This window comes from Notolabrus celidotus, chromosome 14, assembly GCF_009762535.1.
Source record: "Notolabrus celidotus isolate fNotCel1 chromosome 14, fNotCel1.pri, whole genome shotgun sequence".
NCBI classification, from domain to species: Eukaryota; Metazoa; Chordata; class Actinopteri; order Labriformes; family Labridae; genus Notolabrus; species Notolabrus celidotus.
In genome coordinates, this window is record NC_048285.1 from 19863818 (window position 1) to 19881393 (window position 17576).

The 17576-nt window shown below is 38.7% G+C and overlaps 2 protein-coding genes across 2 annotated transcripts; both read left to right on the forward strand.

Moving 5' to 3' along the window:
• Positions 1-1108: 1108 nt before the first annotated feature.
• LOC117825563 (zona pellucida-like domain-containing protein 1) lies at positions 1109-7405 on the forward strand. The gene is made up of 10 exons (XM_034701475.1): positions 1109-1274; positions 2839-3059; positions 3178-3359; positions 3752-3824; positions 4103-4200; positions 4509-4589; positions 4798-4969; positions 5061-5166; positions 6728-6757; positions 7001-7405. The coding sequence occupies exons 1-10, from the start codon at positions 1133-1135 to the stop codon at positions 7171-7173; spliced, it is 1278 nt and encodes a 425-aa protein (XP_034557366.1). The 5' UTR covers positions 1109-1132; the 3' UTR covers positions 7174-7405.
• A 3999-nt stretch (positions 7406-11404) lies between these two features.
• Positions 11405-16932, forward strand: si:ch211-229d2.5 (zona pellucida-like domain-containing protein 1). The gene is made up of 10 exons (XM_034701587.1): positions 11405-11501; positions 11961-12181; positions 12564-12748; positions 12842-12914; positions 13026-13123; positions 14404-14484; positions 14767-14935; positions 15030-15132; positions 15307-15327; positions 15484-16932. The coding sequence occupies exons 1-10, from the start codon at positions 11405-11407 to the stop codon at positions 15618-15620; spliced, it is 1185 nt and encodes a 394-aa protein (XP_034557478.1). The 3' UTR covers positions 15621-16932.
• The last annotated feature ends 644 nt before the right edge of the window (positions 16933-17576 follow it).

A 17576-nucleotide genomic window follows, 5' to 3' on the forward strand; every position in this document is an offset into this window, starting at 1 on the left:
TGTGATAAGCCACACACCTTTGATTCAAAATCTAATAAAGGTCAAAGTCACTTCTCTTGTCTCTTTTCATCAGCCTGTACGTTTACAACTCGGTCAAGTGCATTCCTTTCCATGGTCACACACCTGTTTGTTTCCTGATGAAAATGCGTACAGGTCTAAAAGGTTAGATATGGAATATGAAAGTACATAGAAAGTCTTAAGACTCATACTATCAGTTTAATAGGCTGCTGTGAAACCAATGTTGAGCGGGTGATCTTGTGGCAGAGTTACAAAGTGTAAAAACAGACCAAAGATTCCACTTTTTACCCTCTGCGGTGCTGAGCACACCACTGAATGCCTTTACTCTAAGTGATGCCTTGTGCATCACAATTACCCACACACAGCCCCGCATCAGACCGTGAGCTGACTTTTATGTTCATGTGAATGCGGGCCGCAACACCAGCCGATGACAGCTTAATTCCCGGGATGGTCCCCCCCCCACCCCCCTGCTGAGGCCCTGCCGTTTGTGTGAGCTGACAGACGGAGATCAGACCGAAGAGAGACGAGTGGGAACCCTCTGAGTGTGCTCAGGTTTCTGGGCGCTGTGAAAAGATTTGTCCAGGCCATTCAGATCTGACAGAGTTTCCCATGTTCTGCACTAAAGTGTTTGGAAAATCTATCTTTCTCATCTGTGCACACAAAGAAGATAAGGCTGATGTTGTGTTTATTTTGGCTTCTAAAAAAACGACAGCCTCAACTTTTCTCAAGCAAGGGGAAAAGTGGTTCAAAACAATTACTTTGAAAAGCAGGAAGCAGGTAAATATTGAAGAAAAAGTAGAAACAAGGGTTGAGAGAAGGGAAGGGGGATGAAATGAGCTTGAAAGAGGGTGACCTCAGTTGAAAAGGGGCTGGGTAATCGAGGTTTGGGCCAACATGAACGCCTGAGGTAAAAGGGGGGCCAGAGGGAGCAGGATAAGAAGGATTAGGGGACCTGGGGAAAGAAGGTTGTACCACTCTGATAGAGGTCAGAGCGTGCAGCAGTCAAGGAAACAGGCTTTGGAACGCTGTTTTTGAACATCTAATTTTTGGGATAAGTGCTGTTTCTGAACACGTACCCGGGGAATGTGATTAATGCGATGTTGACCTTGTGAAGATGACTGTGGACAAACCTCTCCTGAGTGCTGAAATGACTGCAATGTTGTTCGTCGTGCTCCTGCTGATGAGCAACGCCGGGTCAGTCTCAGCACAGTTTAATGGATACAACTGTGACGCAAACTACCACAGCAGGTTTCCTGGTGAGAATACGACACGGAACATAGTGTCTGATTACAGTCTGTACACTTCACCATTATGTAGCAAATACAGGGAAACTTCAAAAGTGGATACATATCAAGAATTATATGACTTGAAATAAATCATATAAGTGGAGTATAGTAACTGAAGAACAGTTTTCAAGTGCAATTAAACTCAAATAAAATGTGTTATACATTTTAAATGTACAGTGTGTTGTATTATGTTACCAAGCTTTCTTTCTTGCTTTGGTTTTTATTAGTTATACTAAATAAGGTTAAGAAACATGAAACACACCATTTACCTAAGGACTACATAAATTTTCCTTTAATTAAAACGAGAAATAGCTTAAATTGATTCAATATATCTTTATATATTCTAATAACATATTTCCTCAAATTTAAACCAAAAGAGTAGTCACATGATATTTATCAGAAAAGAAGTCCTTGGATACAACTAAGACAATAACCTAAAACACATTTGAGGAAGTGATTTCTGATTTATTTTACAATAAATAACTCAATGTTTCAGTATTTTTTTTAACTTATTCTGACACACATAAAAACACTTTTGTGTTAATGATAACGCTGTTAAAACAAGTCTCCACCTGTTCTAAACTGTTTTTGGAAAGCTTTCAACAGCCACAAAGTTAAATAAAATGTAAAATGTTAAGATAATTTGATTATAATTGATAATTTGAGATATTTTCAAGAGTTTTTTGGCACTTGGTCCAATGTACAGCATATTGAAAATAAACCCTCTATAGAAATGGACACACTTTTCCCCATACCTACATCAGTTTGAAAATCTAGACATTAAAAGTACTGATGGTCAGAACTCTCTTTTAATACTGGGCAGCATTGGTATTTGAGTTGAATGTCGCAGTGCTTGTAATGACGCTACCTTCAATTTCAACTCTTTTTTTTTTGAGCCAGCTGCATCTCAATCAGAAGGATTTTTTTAGGAACCTGGTTTTCATTGCACTAGAGACCTGCAGGGTTTCAGTCCTGCCATCAAATCAGGAACTATTTGACCCCTGAGATGTCTGACAAATGCTCGGAAGAGCTGCTGTGCTCTGAGTTGTAATGATCTGAAGTCCGGGAAATGTGAACTTTGGCCTATAGCATTCTGTCGAGAATTTAAGTTTTTTTCCTTTAGTTTCAATTTAATTTTGACGTTTCACTTATCAAAAACAACAGTGCCGCTTACTTATGGACTTTGCATGAGCAGAGCTCACATGGATTGTGGATTAAGGATCCACAAGTTTTTGTGCTCAGAAGTGCTCATCTTATATATGATTATTTTTATTATCTAGATGATGTTCTCTGTTGATGTTCTATTATCTATTGTTTGAATATTTGTTTATTTTTTAATTTTTTGGTTGCTCCGTCTCTCTCTTTCTGTCCCTTCCCTGTTTCCTCTCTGAAACCCGATCCATTCATGGCAGATGGCTTTTCATCATTAAGTCTGGTTCTACTTGAGGTTTCTATCTGAAGACATTTTTCCTTGCCACTGTTGCCTATAAATACTTCATTACTAAGCCCTTCCTCTTCCTCCCTGCTCCTCCAGGTGAGCGGGATATCAATGTGTACTGTGGAGTTCAAACCATCACCTTAAAGATCAACTTCTGCCCTGTGCTCTTCTCCGGCTACACCGACGCAGACTTGGCCCTGAACGGTCACCATGGTGACTCCCAATGTCGTGGCTTCATCAACAACAACACCTTTCCCACAGCAGTCCTGTTCAGCATCAGTCTGAGCACTCTGGAGGCCTGCGGGAACAGCCTGGTGGTGAGGAATATAAAAACCAGCAAACACAGTTTTAATATAATCAATGAGCAGCCTCATCATGCTGTTTATTGACTCGGCAGAGAGCAAAGTGACATGGCTGAGGTGTTTCTTTCTGCAGGTCAGCACAGCTTACGGGGCCAATGCCTATGGGAACATGTCTCTGGTACAAATTGGGAATGTCTCCGGCTATATCGACACGCCTGACCCGCCGACTATAATCAGCTACCTGCCTGGTTTGTTGTATAAATTCAGCTGCAGCTACCCACTGGAATACTTGGTCAATAACTCACAGCTGGCATCGTAAGTTGCCGCCAATAAAACCCTTGAGAAATCTAATAGCGTATGACTGAAAGGAAGACTTTTAAATGTAATTAGAAACTAATTAAGAAGTATTTATTGTTCTCTGAAACTGCACTGACAATTAAGCGCCTAGTTTAATACCTTGAGTGGGTGTGTGTCTCAATGTATTCTAAAAACCATTTGTTTTAGATTGTGCATATTTTCTTAATGACTACATGCTCATTCATTTGCACACTTTCCCCTTAACTATTGTCTTCTGCCACATAAATACATTAGTAAATGTCCAGTGGCTTTATAATTATACTATATCAACTCTTAAAACCACATATATTCAGTAAACGTCCGCAAAGGGAAAACAGGAGTTGAAATCTATGTGTTGAATTTCTTCACAGCTCCTCTGCTGCTGTGTCAGTTAAGGACAGCAACGGTACATTTGTGAGCACGTTGAATATGATCCTGTACAATGTGAGTATAAGGCTGTGTACAATTTATAACCTGCAGTTTTTGGTGCAATGCAAGGAGCTGAAACACTGGTGAATAAATCGGCCAGCAAATGCACTTTTCATACATGTTGTGTTAAATTATGTCATAAACTACAGTGCCCAGAAATTTAAAGAAGTTATTTATTAAGGTATATAATTCTGGTGCGTGGGGGTAGCTCCATTCATTTCAAATGTATAGTTTCAGTTTTTGAGTAAAACTTAACCGTCATTTTCTTTTCACTTTCACATTTTCATGTACAGGATTCAACCTACAATCAACCTCTCTCAATTCCACTGACTGGACTGGCTTTGAAAACCAGAGTATTTGCTGCTGTTAAAGCCACAAACTTGGACAAACGGTATTTGATCAAATCCTTTTTTTTTTTAACTTCAGATGTCATAAATATTTGCTTACAGAGCAGCCTTTCCAACAATAACTTTTCTGTAAAGCAGATATCATATTTTGGTCAATCACAACATCTTTCCCACCATCATTTTAGAGATTAAGTGTTCTTTTTTCTAAGGTTTGCTGACATTCATTATGCCATTATACATTTATTCTACATGAAGGCGCCAGACTCTGTCAGAGAAAGCTCTGATCCCTGCTTTCCCATGTGCAGTTAGATCTCTATCCTCCATCCTGTCTCACAGTGCTGTCCCTCTGCAGGTGGAACATCTTGATGGACTACTGTTATGCGACCCCCTCAGGGAATCCTAATGATGAACTCCGCTATGACCTTTTCTTCGGGTAATCTCACTTTTTTTTTTCTAAAAATGATGACTTGATAAACCACAAAAGAGAGTCATTACCTATTCAGGCTCCCCAAAAGGCTAATCCCCCTTGAATGCTACTTTTTCTTCTAAACGACTGCTTAAGAGCACGTGGAGACATCAAATCTGTCGTTTCAGAATGTGGACTTATGTGTGTGTATCTGTGTGTTACCTTTTTGACACAGCTGCTACAAAGACCCCCAAACAACAGTTTTTGAGAATGGTAAGAGCCAGATGGGACGATTTTCTTTTGAGGTTTTCCGTTTTGTTAAACACAGACATCAAAAGATGTCAACAGTGTTTTTGCACTGCGTCACCAAGCTGTGCCGGGCTGATGACTGCATCATGCTAATACCAGTAAGTGCAAGAGAATCATGAATGCCAGTTAGTGATTCCATATCTATGCTCTCATCTCAACGAGTGCTGAATGTCTTCATCTGATTTGCAGATTTGTGGACGACGGCGCAAGCGAGATGTAGAGGAGAGCCTTGATTCTCCACCAGCAGCATCCGGGAATGCTGTACTCACTGCCGGGCCAATCATCACCAGGAGTGGTATGAACCATAAACAAAGAAATAATTTGACATTTGGGGAAACATTTTTCTTGCTGAGAGAAATTTCCTTGCTTTTAATATGAAGTAGTTTCCAGCCTGAGTTAGCTTAGCTTAGCATTGATTCTGGAAGCAAAAGGACATAGCAAACTCCAACGACAACAAAACATTGGAATATGTACATTTCAGTATTTTTGTTCTGTATTTAAACGGTGGCCATATTCACCATGACACCTGAACACAAACCTCAAACTTCAAGATTTGAAAGTATGTAGGGCATGTTATGATAGTCATAATTACATATTATTAATCAAGAACGGAAAAGAAAATGGATAGTGCAAATGGTGGGGGAATAGCATTGTATATATGCTAACTCAATAGCTTCCATAAACAACCCAAAATGTTAGCAATCAATCCCTTACTCAATAACTGTTAGCAAGACATTAATGTATGTTTTAACATTAAAAAAATTGTGTTAGCTCTTAGCCATACTAAGTTAACTGTTGTATTAGCAAGGAGGAATGTTTTTTTTTTTTTTTTTGCACCTTTGGATATAATCAGTTGAGCCCCCTTCTTCCTGGTCATAATAACATGCTTATGCATCTGGCTGTAGAATTGTTTCAGGTTTACATTTAGTTAGAACGTAGATAGTTGGGTTAACAGGCCCAAACAAAACAAATTGTATTAAAAGTACTCTGGATAACCCAACAACTGCAGCATGTTAGAGATTGTGACTAGGGTAAAACTACAGTGAATGAAGGAAACTTTTTTTTACAATAGGGAGTGAAGTCTCCTTATATATATGATTTTAGCTTGACTTTGCATTTCATAAGAAATATGGACAACTGACTCTTCATTTAATCAATCCATCCACCAAACCTTCTCTGCATACTAAGTTCCCTGACTGATTCCAATGGACTCCTGTTATAATTCCTATAGCATTTTGGCCATTAGTTATTGCCACCTATGTGTAATTGCCCAACCAAACCAAACTGTATGGTATTCAGTCTTCATGATGGCAGAGTAGGGCCTTATTACCTCAAGGTGCTGTAATGACAGGGATGACAACTGATTGCTTCAGTTTTCAAGTGCTGTCAGAAGCCACTTTTTCCATGACATATAAAGCCGACTAAGGCTTTTTGCCTTGTCTTCCAATGTCTTTGAGAGAGTTCTTAAGGTAGGGACACAGTAATCTTTGATTAGCATCAAGTTACAAAATGGTAAAACTGTTAGCCTTGTTCCATAAATAGTCCCGCATATAAACTCCTGTGGAAATGTTACTTGCCTTTTTTTGGTTTGGTTTCGCTTATTAGTGAACTTTATAGGTACTTTCCCTGATTCATTTCTTATGCTAAGCTGACTGCAGCTCCATGTTTAATGGATGAGATACATGAGAGAAGAAGCAATCTTCCTTTCTAACTCTCAGCAAGACTGAATAGGTTATATTTCCCAAAATATTATCAAACTATTTCAGTATATCAGGATAAAGTGATAAATTCAATGACAGAGTGAATATTAGAATACATGTAAAGACTGCCCTAATAAACTCTTTGAATGTTTTCAGATGAAACTCCTGCCAACAACTCCCAACTTGGTAAGCTCCATTACACAATATTACAAAATATGAAAAGGTTCAAATATCACCAGTGACTAAGTTCAGGGTATAGGCTATATAGATAGCCGATACCCCTGTAAATTGATGATTTATGGGAATAACAAAAAGTTCCACTTGTCTTTCTACATGAAAAAAAGACTCAATCTCAGGTCATGTTTAAGCCCACGTCAAAGAACGTTTCTGTTTCAAGTTTCTGCTTTCCTTTACCTTTCCATCCCCCAGCATCTGGTGCTCCCTCCCACTCAATGAACCCTGTGACCAGTGCTCTGATTGCAGGTGTGGTCATTCTGGGTGGAGTCAGTGTGGGCTTCTTGCTGTTTTCGGTCCGTCTCCTGCAAAAGTCTCGCCTGCCCACAACTGCAGCCTCAGGTGTTTGGAACCCCAGCTTTAAATGAATAAACATCTGTATATTATAACATCTTGGTACTGACTGTATGTGGAAAATATTATCCAAATATATAGTGTATATATATGCAAGTGTGCTCTTCCTTTTGCACATATTAAATGTGTATATTAAACCTATTGTTTTAGGTTTGTGTTATTGCCTTTAATACCTCATCATTGTTGTTATTCATGTTGCTGTCAATTTAAGTGTTTATAGGTGCTTTCTGCTCATAACTCTGATGCAAATGCAAACATATTAAACTTTAGTACACCTAATAAAAGACTGCATCAGAAATATGAGTGTTTATGTCCACACTAATTATATGGTCATACAGTATGTCTTCAGCTCTCATTGCAGGCCAGAATCATGCTGCTGTTATAGCGTGTTGGCTTACGTTAGCTTGTGAAGCGCTGTTTGGTGAAAATTCAGCCAGCCAGATTTTATCCAATTAAACACATACAGTATAATGACAATTGAGTTGATAGGGAGGGATAGGGAATTCCTAGTTTTACAATAAAATGTATGGCATTGAAAGCTTTAAATTCCTGCACATTACAATTGTTCTTAACAAGCATTATATTTTGATGCCAATGTAGGGATTAGTAATGACAGTGGATTCTAACTGGAATTTGAGTCTTTATAAAGTAGTCCAAAAATGTTAACATTTAAGAAAAAAATTCATTTTCTTGCCTAGACAAGTCCACTGATAGTAGCCTCATGTTTATGCTAGTTGTGCTAGCTAGCATAAGACATAAAACAGTGAGAAACAGTCTACATTTGGCCAAATACAAAAAGATTATTAAACTGCCCCAACCTGTAGAAGTCAATATTTTGCATCTGTATTCAAAAAAGTCCAGTCTTGCTTTTTCCTATTTTTTGCCAGGCTTGTTTTTTACTCATCATCTCCCAAACATATAAATTATGTGGTTAGCTAAGCATACTAATTAGCAATCTTGTCAGCTAACTCTCAGCATTTTATTCCAATTTGTTGCCAATCTTCATTTTTTGCTCATTATCCTTATACATACAACATAACAACATAGTGTGGTTACCTAAGCACAGACCCTTCAATTTTTTGCTAACTTATTGATAAGCAAACTTGTTAGCTAACTCGAAGAAGAAGAAGAAGAAGAAGAAGAAGAAGAAACACTCTGACATCTCTCCCTAAGTGCATGTCCACTGCATGTTTGTGCATAAAATTGTATGTATATACCAAACTGTGTGTAGCATGACCAAAAAATAACACAAGTTGAAAAATTGAATTTCCCCCATGGGGATTAATAAAGAATGAGGATGCTGCCATCAACCAGCACCCCCCAAGTAGTTGAGAGTTCAACGCCTTGCTCAAAGGCACTTCGGCAGTGCAAGTACATCTCCAGCCACCAGTCCACTTGTCAGACATCATTCAAACTGGGACTTGAACCGGCAACCCTCCGATTCCCAAGCCAAGTCCCAATGGACTGAGCTACTGCCGTACAACAGTGTTGAAATAGATTTTTCTAATTTCTTCTAATTTTGTTATGTCATTTCTTAAAAAACAATAAAACTGACACAGTTAAATCTGAACCAAGGCTAAGTTACTAACCTTAGTAACAAATAGCCCTCTGCTTGAGCTTGCTTAAAGCTAGGGTTGTAGTCACGGAAAACTAGCATGAATTTGAATGTAGCATTTCCTCAGGACTCCGTCTAACCCCTCCCCCTCCTCCCCTCAGAGCTCCTCCGAATTAACGCCACCGCTCACATGCACAAGCGCTGCTGATTTGCGACCATATGATCGTGACTGATTCAAAACCGGTCCTCAGCACATCGTTTGTGTTTTGCACTACGTCAACTCATGTCTCACTCAGCAGTAAGAAAACACCAAAACATTATCATAGTGGAAGTTAAAAACACAAACAAACATGACATGTACGTGCAGGAGGCGGGCAGAACGGCAGAACGGGATTTGATTGGTTTCAGATTTTGGATCCCGATGACAGGGATTGGTTGGTGTTTTCCCAGGTTTTCTCGGGCTGTAGTCAGCAGCGTTTTTTTTTGCTCCATTTTAAGAACACATTATGTATTGATTGCCATCGGGACATAAAGATCATTTTACCGGTATAACAAAAAGTGGTTCTAAATCTCACTACCAACCCCAGCTTTAACAGCCACTGTTTCCAATGTCATGAATTGACCAATAAGCTGACATATCAGCATCAGACAAAAGTAAGTTTAGAAAACAGAAATACAACAGAGGTAAAATACTAATGTACTACATTTTTAAATTATTTGTATACATTTCCACTGTCTAGTGAAAACCTTGAACCTCAAATTAATGATTTATATACAATTCCAATACATTCAATTGAGTTCTTTACCAAGAATCCATTTAGAAAACAAACAGATTATTTAAAAAAAAAATCACATGCATAGGGCTGTGCCAGTAAAAAAGTGATTATACTGAATTTCCTTAGTGCACTTTTGAAATATGTGTTGTATAGTTCTGCAATATTTAATTTTGATGTACAAGCTTTGGGAATTATTACTAAGCATAAACAAAACTTAAACTACTGGCTGGGGAAGACTTATATTTGCATTTTGGGTAGTAATTCTTCAAATAGGCTCCATAGGCTTACATCTTTAAAATGATTGTGTCCTCAGTAAAGTTCACTATTCCTCTCGAATGTATTATCATACTGTTTGTGCAAAAGTTTTCTAAATGTCATGGCCTTGTGGATGTGCAATCTTCAGGAAAATGAACAAATACCAGGCACATTTGATGACTCTAAGAATGAATCTTTCCTTTTTTTTCCCTGTGGTATTGATTTTCTATTCCAATGACCTATATAAATGTCTGTCAGCAGCAGCTGCGCCTCACGTGTGTGACTCTGAGCCTGTTTTTGTGACCCACACAGCTCTGCTGCATTCATTTCACTTTATCACTCTAATCCCTCATTTCAACAACCATTCTGAGAAGAATTCAGCACTGACAAAGACCACAGATTACTGAAATGAGGGAAATAAATGTGATCATCTGCCCTCTCCGATTACTATTAGCGATGATTGATCAAACCCCCCTACTGAAATGGAAATGAAGATTTAAAAATTAGCAAAGACCAAAGTAAAATTACTAAATAAAGACCAGAAGAATATTTAAGTGTGTGTGCTAACATCATGACAACAACTGTGTGTCCGGAATTTGACGATGTGGTTTGGTTGGTTTGACAAAAGACACCCCATCCTCCAACTTGACCCTGATCAGTGTGTTTTCTTCCCAGGTGGCTCACCTGACAAGATTAGGTTTCTGACTGTCCTTCAGTTATTTATTTAAGTGAAAACTCAAAATTAGCACAAATTTAAGCAATACTCTATACTCTATACTCTATACTCTATACTCTATACTCTATACTCTATACTCTATACTCTATACTCTATGCTGTATGTGGGGAGTCCAAATCCCAGCAAGAAACTGATTCTCACGGAAATCTTTTACTATTTTCACTTAATAAGGAATAAATTCACAAGGCTTGCACATGATAAATATCACATATATTCTCAGTCTGACTTAATTATATCTTGATGAAATTATGAGCATCATCAAAAGTCATTACATTTTTTTGTTCCTTTTTTAAATGTATGGTCAACCAGGTCAGATTAAACCACCAAACACCTGAGGAGACAAAAGACCCCTATCCTCTATTATATGTAAGATCCCTCCTGTAAAGAAACCATACATACTCTTACTTTATTAAGTTTCATAGTAGTAGGTGAAGAGGGCTGCATTTCACACACAGTCACAAAGCCTTATATACATTGTTTGAGGATGTATCTTTGAAGAGGACTGTGTTGGGTTTCATAATTTGCCTCCAGGAGAGGACCACAGTACCTCAGCCACAAAAACTGAATTGTTTTCACACGAACTGAGGCAGCCCCACCAAACATGGCATTGACCCTGTTTCCATCCAATCCTAAATCAATGCTGTGACCACACAGCTGTCTTGTTCTCTGTATATAAGAACAGCCCACTTCCCTGTTACCCTAAAGCAGCTGAAAGACTGAGGAGGTAAGACCCAGGCTAAGATGCAAACAGCTGATTGACAGCCCTGCATGGATTAAGCATCTAAATTTGGAGTTGTTTAAGAAAGCGCCTCAGCGGACCTACAGATGTTTTCTCTTCTTCTTTGTTCTGGATTTATTAGGATTTTCTGTGTTTGACATCCTTGTGTTTGCCTCAGCTTTTTCACAGAAGGCAGAGCAGTGAGATGGCTTATTTCAGCTTCCTCATACTGACCTCCCTGTGTATTGCGGGCCGAGAGGCCCTCAGCATATCTGACTGTGGAGTGTTCGCCAGGCGACCTGGTGAGATGGCTTTGACCTTCAATCACTTGTATTTATTTTGGACTAAAGAGGTTATATTGATTTTAGTTCAGACGTAGACCTCTGGGGAGGCCACATTGATTCAATTTTACTTTAGATATTTATTCAACAGAAATGAAAGAGTATTAATTGGGCTGGTAAATGTGTTTACTGAACAAACATGTTCAAACAGGCAGGATGAATTAATTATTGAGAATATTTTCTTGGCTGTGGTTCTTGTGGTTTTATGTATTACTGCTTGTAGATGTATCAATTTAATGACTCCTATATGAAATCGCATGGTTTTATTTCATGATGTGACATACTTAACATGCATGTCAACTTTCAGACAACTCTGCTCACTGAATGTGGATCCTTAATTTACATTGGTATAATTATATCCAGGTAAAAAGAAAATAACCTCATACTCCCTCAATAACAGTGCAATCTTCTCACCATCAGAATACACTGATATCTCTGTGGTGTGCGGTACATCTGCCATCGACCTGGCCATTCAAATCTGCCCGGTTGTCTACACTGGATACAACGCGAGCCTACTTATCCTCAACCGCATTCGGGACAATATGGACTGTCAGGGGACGCTGGACACTTCAGTGGCTCCTCCTGTGCTGAGATTCAGCTTCCCCATCAGAGAAGGAAACGCCTGTGGGAGCAACTTCTTGGTGAGTATTACATCATCTTTGTGTCCTGAATCAAAGTCATGAGGAAGGGGGATCCTGGAAATCTTTAGCTTTAATAAGAGGAGAGCAGATTTAAGAAACTGACTCTGTGTGTGTGGTTTGTGGACTTGAAAGAAGAAGTAAAAAAGAGAGCAACTAGGCAAGAAAAAAAAAGAGAATTTGAGTCGAACATACATGAGTCATAACTTCATGTAACAGACGCACGCAATCCCACCAGTCTGCTTTTTCTAAAAAGCATCAGAAAGTTGTTCCACTTTCTCTCGCTGTGATTTCATCAACCCTGCCTGCTGTGCCAGAAACGCAGGCAAATATTTATATTTAACTTTTTCTCGAATAATCACGCTTCTCTTGAATAATTCCTCAGACCACGAGTGCACCGGGGACAGGAATATTCTCAGACTTCTCCGACATCCAGACGGTGAATGTCAGCGGAGTGATCCGATCCTTTGACCCCACCATGGGGACCATCACCTACAATGCAGAGCTTAAGTATTATTATTCCTGTGCTTACCCACTGGAGTATCTCGTTAACAACACCCAGGTGGATGTGTAAGTTTTTAGTATCTGGGTTAAAAAACACATTAAGACTTCTGAGATTTCACCTCTGTACTCAGTGTGATCTCGTTCTTTTCTTCCTCCTAGGTCTTCCTCCTCCATTGCACTGAAGGACAACAATGGGAGCTTCATCAGCACCCTCAGCATGGCCTTGTATAAGGTGCTACATGAAAACTTCCTCACATATTATCCATGTTCTTATTTCTATGATCTTATGTATAAGTGTGTATATACTTTTTCTTTTTAATGTCCCTTCTCTCTCCTCTGCCAGGATGTAAATTATACCACCCCCCTCGTCATTCCACGTCTTGGCGTCGAACTGAGAACAAATATCTATGTGCAGGTGGTGGCATCAAACCTGACATCCCAGTAAGAACCCTGTGTACACACAGTAACATTCCTGCAGCTTTATTTCTGGCTCAGACCTTCAAACTTCTACAAATCACATTTTCACTTTACCTATTTCAAGTTTTTGGTACTTTACACCTACACTTTAACACATCTTGTGAGAATGTATTTAACCACTACAAACTGACTACTAATTTCTCATTAGCCCAAAATCCATGTGTTCCAAAGATTGGTATCAGATGGGACTTTAAAATATATTCTTTGAGGCCTAAAGCAGTAGATTAACAAAACCAAAGACTTTTACTTTTGATCCGATTAGTGCATTTTCTGCATGCAATTAAACTTCAGTTAGAGCAGAGCTTCCACTTCTACCAGAGTATTTCTACATTGAGGTACTGTTACTTTTACTGAGAGGCTCCATGTGCTTTAGAGCATAAGAGAGGTAAAAAAAAGATTTATGCTTTGTAAAAAAAATTACTAGCCACTCATTTGTACTTAGAGCATTTTGTAAGAGCAGCATTTACATGATTAACCATGTTTTCTTTTCGAGCCAATACTAGAGTTTACCCATGTCTTCATTACAGTTTCTTGAAGAAAAGGCAGCATTTTGATTCAAAAGTACACACAATTTGTATGCAACAAATCCTCAAAATTCTCCAGAAACAAGCAGATTTCAAATAAAACAATTTGAATCAACAAATTGATTCACAAATAAAATCATTGTCAAAGGAAAAGACATCTGTTTCTTTATATTCAGTACACCACAGAAATGAAATAGAGAGTTTAGCGACATATTTACAAGTGTAGAGAGTGGTGAAAATGAAACTTACAAACATTTCCAACAAATCCCAGATAACAGCTTTGATCTTGTTTTTGCACATCTAAAAAAAATCTGGTAAGAACTCTAACTTAGCAATACCCTGTTTTTGAATTGTTCACATTCCTGCAGCTAACCTATTATTCATCATGATCAATAATATTTTGTACATTCACTCCAAAGCATGTCCCATTGTGCAGATTGTGCAATCATCGATCCACTCTAACCAAACTTAAATGAAAGCCCTGCTCCTTGTGGGATATTCAATGAATTTGCGAGTTGGAGTAAAAGTAAAGGTTAAAGCTTCAATTTAAAAAACACAGTGTGATGTGTGAATAGCTGCATGAATGGAACTCTAGGTTAACATTTCTCTAAAACTCTCCTAGTCTCCATCCTCATGTCTTGATAGATGTTAAATTTGAGGATACCACCTGTGACCTGGAGTCTCTGACTCGGTGCTGGGGACCTCATTCTTTCTCCACAGGTACTTTGTTCTCCTGGATCGATGCTACGCCTCAACAAACGCACAGCCGTCCAACTCCACCTTCTTCAACTTGTTTGTCTCGTAAGTCACAGGAACACTCTCAGAAATGCCTAAATGTAACTAGTAACTTTTCCCAAGTCCTTAGGAATGGCTATGGGTCAGCAGCTTTACTTTTAAACCTTCACTCATATCTACAGGTTTTCGTATACTCAATGCAACATGAGCAGCTACAGCTACATCTAAGTCCAAGGGGAGCCCTAGTCTTAGTTCAGTCTCCCTGCTTTTCTATCATTAATACACTGCCTGTATGTATCCGTGTGATGTGCAAATGGGGCACTTGTGAGGTTCGCCTTTTATTGAAAGGTGCTCCATAGATCAGCTCACCACCATGCTGGAAAACGGGGATAGCCAAAAGGCACGCTTCTACTTCCCGGCGTTCCGCTTCATCGAGCAGCAGAATGAGACCATCTCAACCTACTATCTGCACTGCATCACCCGACTCTGTGAGAGCAGCACCTGCAGCACCTTCAAGGTAGGAAGGCACCACATGCATTTCAAACAGACGTGTTTAATTCCACACTGATCATCAACTTGTGCTCTTCTCCTCTCTCTGGTTTGATCCACAGCAATGCAACAGGAAGCGGAGGAATGTGGAGACCACGGTGGTTCAGGAGAGCATCACTGAGCCGTCGGTGCTCACAGTAGCTATAAGGGCCAAGACAGACACCCGTAAGTCTTCTTAGTATCTTTGCATATTTGAAAATACCAAACATCACAATTTTTCCACTTTTTTTCTCCTGTTTTCTCTTCCCCTCCACATTGATTTACTTTTTTGGCAAGTGTGTTATTTTTTTAAATAATCTCTCAAAATGACACTTGACTCATTATGTCTTCTCTCTTCAGCCATTCTCTCCAAAGATGAGGGTGAGTATGTCATTAATTTAGTTGACTGCCATGAGAACAGCCATACACAAACATTTTACTAATTAGATTCTCTCAGATATGAAAAGCATTAATTATCTGCAGCATGCCACCATGTCTTCTGCATCCCATAATGCTGCAACTCTCATTTGTGCACAGCGCTGTCTGGTGGCCAATCTGATGACAGTCGGGCGTCTGTTGGCCTGGGAATTGCTGTGGCTGTCCTCATTGTGATAGGGGTGGCCGCCATTTTAATGGCGGCATCTTTTTATAGAAAACTGAAGCAGTTAAGCTAGCAGCGGCCCAATAAATGTTGATGAGGGGAGGTCAGTACAGGCTAAATGATATAATGAGTTTGACAGGGTGACATTCACATACTGGTGGAGGTACATTATGTATGTATGTATGTAGGACTCCTGTGTACTGAATCAAACTATTGATTGGAGCACTGGAGCACTTAATGTTTCTTTCCAATCCCTCAGGGACTGTTAGACTTTATGGAAGGTGATGTCTGAATAAAGCACCTTTCATAATAGCATGGTAATAAGGAAAGACAGAAAGATATAAAGGAGGAAGTAGAGTTATTCTGTTGGGATCTTATAGGTATAGTTTGACATTCTGGAAATAAAACAATTCCTGGTCCTACCAGAAACAGTTCGAACATGAGTCACAATAAAATGGTGCATTTCCATGTAAATCTTTTATTTTTACATGTTAAACAAAAATGTTGTAAAGTATTAAATTGTGAAGCTTTTTAAGTTCTGGTTGGTGACTTTTTTTTTTTTACCTTTGGAGAGGGCCATGCTAGCTGTTTCCCCCTATGTCCAGTTGCTTAGAATAAACTAAGCTAGGCTAACGAGCTGCTTCATAAAGTTAGTTTACAGTCACAATATTACTGACCATGTCTTAACAATCAGGTGATTAATTGTATTTTCCACAATGTCAACCTTTTCCTTTCACTAACAGAGTCAAAGAAAAAAATAATGTAAATAAGTTTGACCTTTACATGTTTGTCTAAAAATTAAACTGGATTCAATGACAGTGACTCATCTTTGGGTTCAAGTACTTCATTTGACATCCATACCATGATTAGATATGTGCATCTGTGAGGGAATAAGGAACATCAATGACAGACAGCAGATTGCATAAGAATTTCTGCTGACTTTTGATGGCCTTGCTGACTTTTCACATGTAAACTGTAGAAGATGCATGTGTTATGAATTAAAACCTATAGATGCAAATTAAGTTTCTCATTACCCTGCATTCTGTTGGTTGTCATACAGACTACATGCATTAGGTTTTAAGGATCCTAAGAGAATAAGCAGGTGATTTCAGTTATTTATTTGCAAAAAAAAAAAGTTTGTCTTTGAAGAATCCAAGCCTGCCTCCTATCAGGGGTACTCAGTCATATTTAATACTTGAAATGATGTATAATTCACTCTGGCAACTGAAAGTTTGTATATTTCAGCAAAGTGATATATGCTGTTGTGTACATTTTCATGTCAAATATGCATGATTATTCTGATTATTAAAGCTTGCAAGATATGAAACAAGGGGTTGTGTCTTCAAACGACAGACACTCACCTGCAGTCCAACACATGGAGTGAACTACAATCCTGTGTTTCAAGGTCCACATGCAACAATTTGTAACACACAAGAAGGCTTTGGTTATCTTCAGTGCAGTCTGGGATTTGAAGAAAATGAAAAGGATTAATTCATCAAGCTGAGAATAACTAGCACACATGCTTTTATGCTGTTTCATAACTGCAGGAATGTAGATTGTACTAAAAGTAGAGCTATTTAATATGAATATTGTATTTTCAAATTCAAACAAAGTTTTCTTCAGTGTCACACTTGATGTGCTTTGTTTTGGAAGAACAGAAGATAAAAGAGAGTTTGTGTTGAGGGCTGTGGAGTGATGTTTTTGTAATGATCCTCCACTAGAGGGTGTGTAATCACCATTTTCCTTTAATGTTCTTTTTTGAGGGCAGGTTCTAAAGTACAGATTTTCAGGTTTGGCTTATCACAGTGCCATTAAAATGATTTAGCACACAGGTAGGAAGAGAACAAAACTTCTACAAAATCTATGAGTCAGTTAAGGTTAGATTTGTTCCATTGTTCACTATCTACACCACAAGATTATTACTCTTCATGTCATTATCCTGGGAGTAGACAGGGCAGACAAGTTTACAGTCAACCCAGATTTCCAGTTTACTTGAAGGTAAGATTGATGATTTTCCAAGTGACACAGT

Bases quoted from the DNA above. Each gene is read 5' to 3' on its own strand.
- LOC117825563 (XM_034701475.1), top strand. From the start codon at position 1,133: ATGACTGTGGACAAACCTCTCCTGAGTGCTGAAATGACTGCAATGTTG. The intron at 3,060-3,177 runs GTGAGGAATATA...TTCTTTCTGCAG, and splicing joins CCTGCGGGAACAGCCTGGTG to GTCAGCACAGCTTACGGGGC. The intron at 4,970-5,060 runs GTAAGTGCAAGA...TCTGATTTGCAG, and splicing joins ACTGCATCATGCTAATACCA to ATTTGTGGACGACGGCGCAA.
- si:ch211-229d2.5 (XM_034701587.1), top strand. From the start codon at position 11,405: ATGGCTTATTTCAGCTTCCTCATACTGACCTCCCTGTGTATTGCGGGC. The intron at 12,749-12,841 runs GTAAGTTTTTAG...TCTTCCTCCTAG, and splicing joins AACAACACCCAGGTGGATGT to GTCTTCCTCCTCCATTGCAC. The intron at 14,485-14,766 runs GTAAGTCACAGG...TTTTATTGAAAG, and splicing joins TTCTTCAACTTGTTTGTCTC to GTGCTCCATAGATCAGCTCA.